General features: G+C 44.8%; 1 protein-coding gene across 2 annotated transcripts in view; it reads left to right on the top strand.

Annotated features, from left to right (window-relative positions):
• The window catches only part of TMPRSS2 (transmembrane serine protease 2), a 44416-nt gene that overhangs the window by 21580 nt on the left and 8776 nt on the right, over nt 1-14060 (top strand). For both annotated transcript variants that reach the window (XM_087966787.1, XM_026673993.2), the window contains exons 2-9: nt 493-549; nt 864-1062; nt 2151-2234; nt 2737-2856; nt 9960-10089; nt 10946-11056; nt 11625-11668; nt 12814-12988. In XM_087966787.1, coding sequence (XP_087822913.1) covers nt 535-549; nt 864-1062; nt 2151-2234; nt 2737-2856; nt 9960-10089; nt 10946-11056; nt 11625-11668; nt 12814-12988 — 878 coding nt within the window. In that variant the 5' untranslated portion in view covers nt 493-534. The remainder of the gene's footprint in view (nt 1-492; nt 550-863; nt 1063-2150; nt 2235-2736; nt 2857-9959; nt 10090-10945; nt 11057-11624; nt 11669-12813; nt 12989-14060) is intronic.

The following is a 14060-nucleotide window of genomic DNA, read 5'->3' as shown; positions in this document are numbered from 1 at the left end:
AGTATTTAATTACACAGTTGTTCCTTGGCAAATTCTCAGAACTCTTTTCCCATGGGGATCTTCCCCAGGGATGCTTACTTGTGTTCTTTTCCTTAATGCTGGCTAATATTTTCCTTTCTCCATTCGTTAAGCTCTTTGCTTTAAACTATTTTTATGTAACTGCTGCATTGCTGTTTTATTGCAATTCAAATGTTTTAATGTTCTGTTAGGCAATCCAACAGCTCTGTACTGAGTGGTATACATGCATATCAGCAAAATAGTAAATGTTCCAATTTTTTTGTTTGTTAACTATGGGAATGAAATCTAATCCAGAGTTTGTGGCAGGCACTTGTGCTTTTATAGAAATAATATTTTTCCAATAACCATGTGTTTGGTTACCTTTGTATGTGTCCTGGAATCTGATGAATAGTCTCACTAAAATAAGGACTCGGTAATTTAAAATTTCATTTTGAAATAAAAACAAAAATAGAAAACCTTTTTCTGTTTTCATAGGTTTATAGCAAACTTGCCATAATTCAGTTGTCAAAAATCAAGATGGCGTCTAACTTGGTAAGTGAGCGGCCTCAAAAGTATGCTACTGCAGTCCAGTATATGGTGGTTGGTAAAAGTATTTCTGTTTATGGGGAAAGGTTTCTCAAGTATTAATCAATTACCTTGGGAGAAATGCTGTAGTAGCCAAAATTCAGAAGGAATATGATCTTTTCAGGTGAACACTTTTTATTAAAAGGCATAAACTTTTGCAAGCCACAGCTTGTAGGACTTCTGGTTTTTAGTTTAGATGTTTTGTTTCACTGTAGAACTGCTGGGTTATAGAAGCTTACAACTGCTTGTTTTCTGTTTGTCTTTCTATTATGATTATTTAGAGGCCAACTCCATATTACGAAAACTATGCATACCAGGCAGAAAATGTTCCTCCAAGATTTACCAGAGATCATAATATGTATCCACATTACACGCCTACATATTATCCTTCATCAGTGCCTCATTATGTTCCAAAAGTTTCTACTCAACAGTCAATCCCAGTACCAGTTTTACAGACAAAATCTGCAAAATGTACACCAAGTAAGCTTTGCTTCCCATTTATTTTTTTAAAAAGTTTTGATTCAAATTAGGCCCAGCAGAGATTATACTACCTGAGGCTTCTCAGAAAACAACAACTGAATGAGAAACTGCTGGTGACCTTCTACCGCTGCACCATAGAGAGCATTTTAACATACTGCACCACTGTATGGTTTGCCAATTGCACAGTGGCAGATAGGAAAGCACTCCAGAGGGTTAATGTCATTGCCCAGAAGATCATTGGTTGCCCTCTCCCCTCTTTGGAAGAGCTTTATAGCTCCCGCTGCCTTAAGAAAGTTCAAAACATTCTCAAAGATCCATCTCATCCTGGGAAACCTTTTTTTGAACTATTACCACCTGGCAGACGGTACAGAATAATAAAAACAAGGACAAATAGGCTGAAAAACAGCTTCTATCCCAGGGCAGTAGCTCTTTTGAATTCTGCTGTATAGTGCAGTGTTGGTGTGGTGTCGGGGGTTTCCGGTTCAATGTGTGGAGGGTGACGGATGTGTGTTTGTATTTATTTTCATGGTCATGATGTGCACTGAAGATGGTGTTTGATTTCATTGTACGAGGTGCAATGACAATAAAAGTAAAACTAAAATAAACTAAAACTAAACTAGTAAATGTTTTTGAATCCCACCACTGATTAGCATGCATGCATCATGTTATAGTTATTTCTCCAGAGGTTCAGTGAGAACAGATCAAGGATGAAAATAAGTGTGTTAACAGCTTTGTAATCTGATTTGTTTATTTCTTTATTTATTTAATCTGCTGCCTGTCCCACTAACCAAAGTGACCCTGGATGGCTTATGAAGTCTCCCAGGGTGGCTCACAGAGAGATTGGTAAATGGACATCACTGTTTGTTGGAAAGAAGGCTCAAGTTCATTAGAGATCAGCTGAAAGAGTGCCGTGGTTAATGTAACAAATAGTAATATGGAGGAATATTATATCAAAACATGTTCATATTCTGTTAATAATGGAAATTAAAGCCATTATTAGTCAAACACATTTAGTAAACTGATTGCATGTTTAGAAACAAACTTCCTTTAAAATTACATGGGCACTTTTTTTTTCTCTTTAACTGCAGGAACCAAAAAGGCATTGTATGTCCTATCAATTACTGTACTAATAGTAGGAGCTGGACTTTCTGCTTTTCTCATCTGGTATTTTGGTAAGAATGCATAAAAGCTTTGATTATACAACATTTTGACATGGCTATTCCTACTACTCTGTGTCCTTTTAAAATTATAATTTGCTTAAATTGCATGGCAATGGTGTTGAGTCTTTTATGCCATTAGACAGTATTATGCTTTCTTGCTTTATAGATTTTGAAGTTAGAAACAGTTTAATTCTAATGGCACTATAAAAACATTTTTGTGAAATTATTCAACATAAATGTAAATTAATCCTTCCATTTCTGAGAATAACAATGTGTGATTTACAACCATTAAGTTTTTCAAAAAATTTCAGATGAAAAAACTTCCTAATCTTTTTTCACTGTGTTAAGATCTCATCTAAAATCCGGTGAAACTGATAACACTAGAATGTGCTTAAGGTACTATTTTTATGATAGTCCTGATAGTCCTTTTATGATAAAATAGAATACACGTTTTAAACAGTGCCTCTGCTGATTTATTTTTGTGATCTCATTATATTCCTACATTTCTTCATAGTGACAGATAGTTGTTTTGGCTCCAAGATACAATGTGGTTCACTAAGAGTGTGTGTATTACCATCTCAATGGTGTGATGGAAAAAAAGATTGCCCTAATGGTGAAGATGAAAATCGTTGTGGTAAGAATGAATTTTGAACATTTTCTGACTTTGAAAATTTGCCTTTAAATCTCTCCCCTCTCAAAAAGTCCCATAGTTTTAATCAACCTAATTATATCTAGCAAGTTAATGCTGCAATGAACCTTATCTTGTGGATAGCAGCTACTGAGTCTTTCAAGAAATTTTGCAATAGTAAAGCTTATCTCAACCTGATTTCTCGCTCAGGTTGGATTAGCTGCAGGATTAGCTGTGGAAAGCCTACAAACCATAGGACAATATAATCTGGCCATATTTTCATTCAGTAATAACCTGATTCCAGTTTCCACCTTTGCATACTAATTGTATGGATATGTTACATGCTCAAATGACAAGAGATGTCCTGCCCTGAGGTTTGCCAAATTAGCCTCTGGCAGCATTTTTCTCTTTTCTTATGGAGGAGCAAGGGTGTTTCAGCAATTTCCTTGTTCCTCTTTCATTAATAAGTTTAGTATGATTGACAGATGGCAGTGATGCAAAAAAGACAGGTCTGTGTTCATCAAAACCTAATTACAGATGTATATAATTCCTTGAATATGTAGAAACTGTAAATTATTTTGTCCCAAAGGTGCTTTTTCCAAAAGACAACTAGACTTTCTTTTTTTTTCTTTGAAAATGTTTCACTTCTGATCCAAGAAGCTTCTTCAGTTCTTCTTGGATGAGAAGCAAAACATTCTCCTTAGAGCTGCTCGGATCATCCAGAGAGTGGGAGGTGCTTCAGTCTGTGCTGTTGTAGGCTGAGCTTAATTACTGAGGAACGCTCTTCCTTCCATCACGTGGCTCCATTACAGCGTTCCCCAGTTTATGCTCAGCCTCGTGAGAGTTAGGCTGTTTCTTAGATAGCTCCTTGGCCGATTCAGGATCTCTTCTATTCCTTGAAGGTTTGATCTAATATTCTTTTCCTCTAGCCTCTGCGCAATTGATTTTTGTCTATAGAATCAGGGGAGCGCGTTCATTGCCCCCCAGGGGGAAAAAAAGCAGGCCGCTTAGCAGCGCTCTTGCGCTACCCCCCCCATCCTCGACCTGATATTTCCTGCCGCTCTCCACGCCGCCCTCGTTAGCAGCTTGAATTTATCGCGCTCCAAAGTGCCGCTGTTTCCCCCCTACGAACGCCGATCGTCCCAGGAAGGGGTGAATTTCTCCTCGCTGCCCCTCTCGGCATTCTAGGCTTGCCGGAGGGGCTTAATTCCATCCTGAGCGGTCCCGACATTCAGATCAGTAGGCGGCCGCCATTTTGGGCTCCGCCTCGTGGTCGGGCACCATTTTATTTCCTCCGGCCTCATTTCTCAGCTGCGAGTGTTTTCTAGCTCGCCAAAACAGGCCTTACCAGCCTGTTCAGAGCCTCTCATTGTAATTTGAAACCTTCTAAAAGTATTGTTGGCAATTCCGCAGCTGCGCTCAGGGCGAAGCAATAGCAGCACACACCCCCTCCCGGTTTTCGTCTGGGAGTAAAAGCTGCTGGAGGCCTTATCGTTCCAACCTGGTTCAATTGGCCTCAGGCGTTCATTTGACTAATTGGATAAATAAGCACCTGGGTTGATACCCTTATTGGACCAAGATCCAGATTTATTTGATCAAATTACATATTTTTATATTTAAAAAAAAAAGGACAATAAATAAATATATACATACACACACACACACACACACACACATATATATATATATATAAATAAAATATATTATTATTAATAATAATAATAATAATAATAATAATAATAATAATAATAATAATAATAATAATAATACTATATATTATATACACCTACTATATCAAAGTACATCAAATTCTAAATGGGGGCACGTACCAGCTGAAAAGGACACCCGGCCTTTGCTGCAGACCGAACCCTAGGCGAGCCAACCGCCTCTAGTATCCTTACATACGATCATTACTTCTTAAAATGGCAGACAACAATTCTTCTAAAGGCCCTTCCTTGAAGGCCAAATCTAAGTCTTACCATTTGCACAGACAGGCTAAGGAAACTTCCAAGGCCTCTCAAAGAGACGCCTTAAGGCGTCATAAGGCATTGGAGAAGGAATTTGACAGGCGATCCAGGGGGTCTCACTCGGTGCCTCCAGCCCTCCCACCCTCCACTCCTTCTACCTCTACTCACACACCCTTCCTCCAGATTTCTCTTCCCTCTCCAGGCACAGCTCACCCCAGGGGCATCAGGCCCCTGGACCAACGACCAGACAGACACACGAAGCCACATTTACTCCTACGGCTGCTAGTCTGCGCCAAGAGGAGCCTGCCATAGTCGAGATTCCAGAATAAATGAGGTCATGGATGGAGCTGGCTATCCGCCAGGGGATTGCGGAAGGTCTCCAACAGATGTCCAGACCCGGCTTCTTCCCGATGGCTCCCGAACATGAGTCTCTATCGGTCAGGTCCCTGCCTAGATCGGATCCTCCCCACGGTCAGGTACCTTCACAGAGGGACAGCCCTCTTCCAGAAAGGGAACAGGAGGAGGAGGAAGGGGGCCTGGATCAATTCAGGGAGGAGGAAGAATTCGAATTGGGGTCAACACATTACAGTGAACCCCTATCAGAGACAGAGCCCATGGAGGGGGAGATGTCTGAGGATGAGGGCCTCACCCCTGACCAACCCACCTTTGTGGGCTTGTTCAAGCCGCACCTATATAAATTGCTTCTCTTTAAGGCCAAAAACATCTCTGGCCTGTACACAGTCTCCCTCTGTCCACCCTTCCTCGGCGGAGGGCCCAGAGGATTCCATTTTCAAGCAGCCCGTTGTGGAAGCTGAAGTCATTCCGGCTCCACCCATTTTCTCCGACCTGGTATCAAAACAGCTGGCCTCCACAGGGGCCCCCCCTGCCCCATCCAGCCAGGACAAGAGGTTTTTCAACCTCGACTCAGACTTCTCCAACCTACTTAATACCCTCGAAGTTGATGAGCCCATTGCTTAGCATCCTCCTCCTCCCCTAGTGATCCTCTGGAGGCTCTGAAACCTGAGGACAAGAGGGCCGAACTAGCCTTACGCCGGGCTCACCAAGCTGACGCTTGGGCCATTAGATCGGCCACGGCCACCTCCTTTTTCACCAGGTCTTCGATCCGGTGGCTCCGCCAACTAAAACAGCATGTCCCCTCCTCTAATACAAGGGCGCATCAGGACATCGCTAAACTCACGGCCGCAGCAGAATTCTCGGCTGACACCACCTACCATTCGGTTAAGTTTTCCACTAGAGCCATAACCTCTCATGTTACAGCCCGCCGCCTGCTCTGGCTCAAACTGGCAGGCGGATGTCAAAAACAAAGTCAAATTGGCCACTGCTCCCATCAAGGGAGACAAACTATTCGGCACAGCCCTGGAACCTCTGCTAGTCGAGAGCCGAAGCAAGAAAAACATTCTTCCCTCTCTTTTTCGGAGGCCAGAGCCCAGAGCCCCTCAGCCATTTCGAAGAGGGTCCTTTCGACCTTTCTACCAGTCTCCCTTCCTGCCCAGGTACCCAAGACCCCCCTCCTTTCGGCCATCCCAACCCCAGGATCGAGCCGACTTGGGCGACAGGAACAGAAGGGGCGGCAGCTACAAGAGACCCTTCAGGGGATCAGGTGGGAGGCCCTCCCGGCACCCAAGATAGATCCCGTTCTTCCCCACCCCCATTGGCGGACGCCTCAGACATTTCGCCGACCAATGGGATTCCTCTACTTCCGATGCCTGGGTCCGAGACACTATCAGGTTCGGACTCGCCCTGGAATTTCAGCGCCCCCGACTTTTTCATGGCATCCCCCCTCGAAGGATCCCACCAAATGCAATTTGATGGATTCTGCTATTCAACATCTCCTCAACATACAGGCTATCCAACCCGTCCCACCCTCTTAACGAGGGCGGGGTTTCTACTCCCACCTGTTCGTGGTCCCCAAACACTCAGGTGGATGGAGAGCAATCCTAGACCTAAAACGACTTAATCGTTACCTGATCCACTGCAGGTTTAAGATGCACACCTTACAGTCCATTCTACTGGGTACCAGGCAAGGGGACTGGCTCTCTTCTATAGATCTTTCAGAAGCGTATTTACACATCCCAATCCGGCCCTCCCATTCCAAATTCCTCAGGTTCTGCTACAATCACCTCCACTTCCAATATGTGGCCCTCCCCTTTGGGTTGGCATCAGCCCCTAGAACCTTTACTAAGGTCCTCGCGGCACTAGCGGCTCACCTTAGGAACCTCCCCGTACGCCTCCACTGTTACCTGGATGACATCCTCATCCTGTCCCCCTCCAGTCACCAAGCAGAGAGGGACACCAGAGCTACTCGCTCTGCCCTCCAGGACCATGGGTTCCTTGTAAACTGGCAAAAGAGCCAACTGTCGCCATCTACCCGGATAACCCACTTGGGGTCCGTAATTGATACGGTTAAAGGAAAGGTCTTTCTTTCCTCGGAAAGACTCCTTAGCATCCAGGAATCCGTCAAACATATCCGGCGATCAAAAAAGGTAACTCTATTAGAATTGTCTAAATTATTGGGTAAGATGGTCTCATGCATTTCCATTGTTCCCTGGGCCCGTTTACACACCAGATCCCTACAGTGGTTCCTGCTCCCATTTCAAAGATCCGGCAGAAGCAATTCAAAATCCACGGTCAAGGTACCTCCAAGGGTCCTCACGTCTCTCCTCTGGTGGACCAACCCCGCCATCAACAAGGGTCATTACTTCAAGGAGCCCCAACGGCTCACCCTCACCACAGACGCCAGCCTGTCCGGATGGGGCGCTCACATCCACTCGCTCACGGCTCAGGGCAGATGGTCGGAGACAGAACGGGCATGCAGTATAAACTGGTTGGAACTTCACGCCATACACCTGGCCCTACGCAGCTTCCTCCCTCAGGTACGTGGGCGCCATGTCCTTATCCTCATGGACAACGTCACCGCCAAGGCTCACGTCAACAGACAGGGGGGCACACAGTCCATACGGTTGATGAGAGAAGCCGAGCGCCTCTGCCGCTGGGCGGAGCGCAATCTCCTCTCCCTCAAAGCAGAGCACATCTCAGGAGTTTCAAACACCCAAGCAGACTGGTTGAGCAGGGCCACGGTGGACCAGTCCGAATGGCGCCTCCACCCGTCTCTGTTCAAGGAGGCGACCACAATCTTCGGCCTACCGATAGTGGACCTCTTTGCATCCCCCCTCAACACACAACTTTTTTTGAGGTACCCCTCCCACGGGGCCGAGAATTACAACGCCCTACATTGCCCCTGGCCCCCAGGGCTTCTATACGCATTCCCTCCACTAGCCCTAGTTCCCAGAGTCATCCAGAGACTGATCCACGAGAAAGCGGAACTGCTTCTGGTGGCCCCCTACTGGCCCAGGCGCCCATGGTTTGCGGACCTCCGCAACCTATCGGTAGCCCCTCCCTGGAAAATCCCCCCGAACAGGATCTCCCTTTCTCAAGGGCCCCTTCTACATCCGGATCCCCAATGGCTCCAGTTAGCTGTCTGGAGGTTGAGCGGAACCGCCTAAGAAACGAGAAGTTCTCTGACCAGGTTATTGATACCATCTTAGCCACCAGACGGCCCTCAACTACCCGAATCTACGATGCCACTTGGAATAGTTTCTGCAAGTGGTGTCATAAATCCCAGGTCAACCCACTTTCTCCCTCCATCGCTCGGATTTTGGATTTCCTCCAAGAGAGTCTGAAGAAAGGCCTTTCCCCCAACACCTTGAGACGGCAGGTCGCAGCCCTCACAACTGTTATCGCTTGCGACAACATTGGTTCCCTTTCCCACCACCCTCGCATTAGGGCGTTCCTCAGAGGAGCCACTAATTTGTGTCCCCCAACCGTTCACCGATACCCTACCTGGGATCTTAATAGGGTCCTTGTGTCCCTCACTAAACACCCCTTTGAGCCTCTCAGGGAATCCACCCTCCAGTTTTTAACATTCAAAGTTGTGTTCCTGGTGGCCATAACATCGGCCCGTCGAATCTCGGAGATCGCAGCCTTGTCGGTGAGAAAGGACCTGTGCATCTTCCACGCCGACCGGGTGGTTCTCTGGCCCGACCCTACCTTCTTGCCCAAGGTCAACTCAGCCTTCCTCAGGGCACAGGAACTCACTCTCCCAAACTTCTGCCCCAAACCCTCGCGAGAGAGGGAGACCCTTTGGCATACCCTGGATGTGAGACGTGCCCTCCGCATCTACATTAAGCGCACCCAGCCCTTTAGGAGGTCCGAATCCCTATTCCTTTCCTTTCAACCCAAGACATTGGGCCACAAAGTATCCCCTTCAACCATCGGCCACTGGATCAGAGCTACTATCTCTAGATCTTACTTGTCACAGGCTCTGCCAGTACCCAGCGGAATAACAGCACATTCCACCAGAAGTGCGGCTACCTCGGCAGCTTGGGCCACCCAGGCCCCAATCACTGACATTTGCCAGGCTGCCACCTGGGCCTCCCCGTCTCCCTTCATTAGGCATTACAAGATCGACATATTTGCCTCAACGGAGGCCTCGTTTGGCAGACGAGTCCTACAGCGGGTCCTCAAGGACCCGGAGAGGCTCCCGAACCAGACGGAGTCCCTCCCGTAGGACAGCCAAGCTTTGGTATGTCCCACTCTCTGGATGATCCGAGCAGCTCTAAGGAGAATGGGCATTGGTTCTTACCTGACACGCCATTTCTCTTCGAGCTGCGAGGATCATCCAGCCCCACCCTTATTTTTCACCGTCTGGTGGGGTCTTGTTTCGGCCAATGAACCCTTAATTCTAGTAAGATGAGAGTATGAATTTCTCTTCCCTCTCGCCTTCGCATAAACTGGGGAACGCTGTAATGGAGCCACGTGATGGAAGGAGGAGCGTTCCTCAGTAATTAAGCTCAGCCTACAACAGCACAGACTGAAGCACCTCCCACTCTCTGGATGATCCTCGCAGCTCGAAGAGAAATGGCGTGTCAGGTAAGAACCAACGCCCATTTTCAGAGGAAAAACTAGAAAAAACCAGTTGCCTTTTGGAAAAAGCACCATGACAATCTCCATAGACATGTCAGTTATTTATATATTGGCTTCCTATGTTCCATCTAAACTTTCAAAAACATCAGCATTGTGGTTTTCATTTTTAACATCACTAATTCATTTTTATTATTGTAGTTCGACTTTATGGACCAGAATTTCTCTTGGAAGTCTATTCACCTGAAAACAAAGATTGGTACTCTATATGCTATGATGATTGGAATAATCAATATGGAAAGACTGCATGTGAAGACTTAGGATATAACTCGTAAGTAACTTACTGGATTTTCTTCACTCTTTTGCAGTAATATATAGGGAATAAATTACTATTGAGAAATATATTGAGGAAATATTTAGCTGAGTATCATTAAATGATTTGCAGTGCATCTGTTCCCTGCTGCCCAGTTTAAATTATTGTGTTGGTTTAGACTTTTGCACATTGTCTTATTGCTTTCACCTCAAAAAGTCAGGATCCTATTAGCTTCATCCTATCCTTTAAGCCATGAAAAGTGGCAGACATCCAAGAAGAATCTGGAATAAGGGTTGTACCACTTGCCTCTATATTTGATACTGCGAAGGAACAGAGATAAAATGGTATCATGGCAGGACTCTGACATTAAAAAATGCTGACTATTTTTGAAGTACATTATTTTGGGAAAGGATTTCCTTACCATATTTATGAGTATTTTAATGTAAGTGAACTGATCTTACAAATTTATTTCCAGATATTACAAAGGAAAAAAATAGTTTTGTTTAGGCACTGTACAAAAATTGAAGTTATACACTCAAGCATTGATAGTACTGGCTGAAAGAATAAAAGTTTCATTATACTCAAAATACATCAAATATTTAAAGGAAGTTTACAGTGTTGGATTAAAATGCTGCAAATATATATATTTCTATCACGTTTGCATGTATTGAGGAAGTGTGATTCCAGAAACAGAATGCACAATTATCCAAGCACAGCGGAAGCTCTTCTGTAATAGTTACATATTGGGAAAAATGAAGTGTTAGCAGCACAGTTAATCTAATTTGTGACTTATAAATTGAATGCAGTTTTGCTGAAATTATGTAGAAGTTTGTTGGGATTTGACATATTTCACTGATTGTTATATTTTTGGCAGGAAAACCTATTTCACCAGCACGGCAATCCCTGCTACCACTGGTTCTGCAAAGATTTTGAGGGTTAATACTAGTGCTGAAGACATAGACCTGTATAAGAAATTGTACAACAGGTGTGTGCTTAAAAGTTCACCATTAAAGATAGTTTGGCTATGATGGGGTAGCAAAAAGTGATCTGCGGGGAAGTAAGATCTCTAGAATTCCAAAATGTGAGTGAAGCTAAAAGCCTATGATGAAATTAATCCTGATATTTCCCTTTATGTTTACACCTGAGGTATTGGAATCCACATATATATTTGAACTCATGGAATAGGGCTTGAATGAATATAAATCATAGGTGGCCTGATTAGAGCATTTCCATACAATTGGTATCCATACAATTGGTATCCATACAATTGGTATACAATTGGAAAGAATCTTCTGATTATTTAGGAAAAATCAATACATTTATCTACAGGCACCTTTATTAACTATATTCATACACTATTTGACATTGTTCCAAATCTTGTGTTGTTGTTACTGCATGTATTTTGTAGGATGTATTTTGTAGGATGTATTAGTATTTTGATGATTACATCACATGGTTCCCATCCACTGAGGACAAATATGAAAAGCCTAGATGAAAATATATATTCAATTAGTTTATCTATTCAAATTTCATTTGGTTTCTTTTTGTTACAGCAAGTTGTGTCCATCAAAGCAAGTGGTATCACTGCGATGCATAGGTAAGTACTATAATTGTACTTAAATATTTAAAAAAAAATTTTTTTAACTTGGATAGATGTTTTTGTTGTGACTAACTTTAGAAAAATTAGTAGTAAATTATACAGATTTGGAATGAAGTTTAGGCAAAATGTACTCAAACCAATTCACTTTAAGATTGTGAGACTTCATTTTTATAGCTGCCATATGAAGCCATGGTTCCCCTTAAATAAAAATAAACTACCTTATTTTCTCCAAAATAAGACTGTCTTATAGCTTTTGGGCTCCAAAATAAGCATTAGAGCTTATTTTGGGGGAAACATGATGGCCAGGGTGATCAGCCCAGCTGGGCGCCTCAGTCCCTGGCGCATGCAGAAGAGGTGGCGGGCACGCAGAGGCCAGTGGTGTCCAGCAGTTGCAACTGCTGGCCCCTCTGTTGCACATTCGGGCTGTGCAGCCCATGCAGCACAGGTGAGTTGATTACCTGTCCAAGCAGCAGGTGGAGGCAGAGGCGGGGGCAGGTGATCTGGACGTGCCACACAGGCTGCAGGAAAGCTAAGAGTCATGAAAATGAACCTCCCATGGCCAGCTGCCCACTCTGTCCCACCGTCACGGTTTTTCTACAGCCCACGCAGTGCATTTAGGTCGTGTCCCTTCCCCCACCTCTGCCTCCACCTGCTACATGGACACGTAATCAACTTACCTGTGTTCTGTGGGCTGTAGCTGCCATCAGTTACTGTTGGCAGCCGCACCCTCGCCACCTCTGGTGCAGGCCACACCCACCCACTGCCCAGCTGATGACAATGTTAACTGGGGCTTATTTTGAGGGGAAGGGCTTATATAAGGAGCACGGTAAAAACAGGCTAAGGTTTACTTTCTGGTTAGGTCTTACCTTTGGGGAAACATAGTACTGTTCTTTCACACTTCTGAAATGAAAATACCTGTCATTATAATGAACTGAGATAGAAGGCATCTATATGTAATCTAACTACAGGTGCTGTAGCTGTATTTTTAAAATGTTACAATCAGTATTCCCTGTATTCTTCTACCAAAAGATAGAATATGAATATTGACACTTTTGTTGATACAAAATAAGATATACGGAAATCAGCAATTGGTACCTGGAAGAAGTCTTGAAGATCATTTGTTCTTAATTATGTTTTACAAGAGTGTGGCATTTCAAATAAACATACGAGTCCTAGAAACAGAATTGTGGGTGGAAATGCTGCATTACCCGGAGAATGGCCATGGCAAGTCAGCCTTCATGTCCGGAGGACTCATCTATGTGGAGGATCTATTATCACCCCTGAATGGATAGTAACAGCAGCTCATTGTGTAGAAGGGTAAGTTCTAAACAGTTTCTCCCAGAACATTTTTAAAAAATCATTTCAACACCATTCTGCAAAAAGAGAATATAATTTGTGATTTTACACTTTAGCTGCAACTTGTTATAGATGTCGTGTTTCCCTGAAAATAAGACCCAACCAGCAAATAAGTCCTAGCATAATTTTTAGACTGCACCTAATAAGCCCTACCTGAAAAAATAAGCCCCAGTTAAGAGCCCACCCATGCTGTCCCACCATCTGGCTACTCATAGCCACAACAAGGTGAGCCACAAGGCAAGGTGAGGCAGGTGGGGGGGGAGCTTTCCCATGCTCCACACCCGCACACCCCAGGCCACCCATGCTCTGCCACCTGCTTCACCCAGCAGAAGCAGCCCCGCCAGCAGGAGGCAGTGCAGTGTGCTGGTGCCGCCAACACAAGATCAGGCAAGGCAGGTGGGAGTGGAGCTTCCCACATGCCCCGCACCCCGCACCTCAGGACACTACAGCCAGACCACCCATGCTATGCCACTTGCTTCACTTTGTGGTGATGGCACTGGCAGCAGCAGCTCTGTTCAGGAGGAGGCTGTGCAGCACACCAATGACACCAGCACAAGGTCATGCGAAGCAGGTGAGCGGCGAAGAGCTTCCCCAAATGCACCACACCCACAAACCTCAGGACCCCGCAGCCAGGCCACCATGCCCTGCCACCTTCTTAACCTCGAGCAACCAGATGGTGATACAGAGTGGGTGGGCGACCATGCAGCCCCCTGCTAAAAGAGGTTGTGGCTACCTGTGCCACTGCCATGAGGTGAAGCAGGTGACGGGACGTGGGTAGCCTGGCTGTGGGGGTCCTGAGGTGTGTGTTAAGCTTCCAAGTAATATGCCCCTTGAAATAAAATCCAAGGCATCCATCTTCTTTTAAAAGCTGTTTATTAGGAACATATCAAATTGGCAAGGACTTGGTGTAATTCCGGCTCTGGCAGGATCCGGAATCACACCCAATAAAAACAAAAGTTTGAAAGTTCCCTCTAGAGTCACAATCACCAATCAATTCTCATCCATCAGTCCAATGACTCCAAACTCCACCTTC

The sequence above is a fragment of the Notechis scutatus genome, chromosome 5 (genome assembly GCF_049901735.1).
Source record: "Notechis scutatus isolate UNSWTSFEM ecotype Mainland chromosome 5, rNotScu1.2, whole genome shotgun sequence".
Taxonomy (NCBI): domain Eukaryota; kingdom Metazoa; phylum Chordata; class Lepidosauria; order Squamata; family Elapidae; genus Notechis; species Notechis scutatus.
This window is presented reverse-complemented; position numbering and strand designations above follow the sequence as displayed.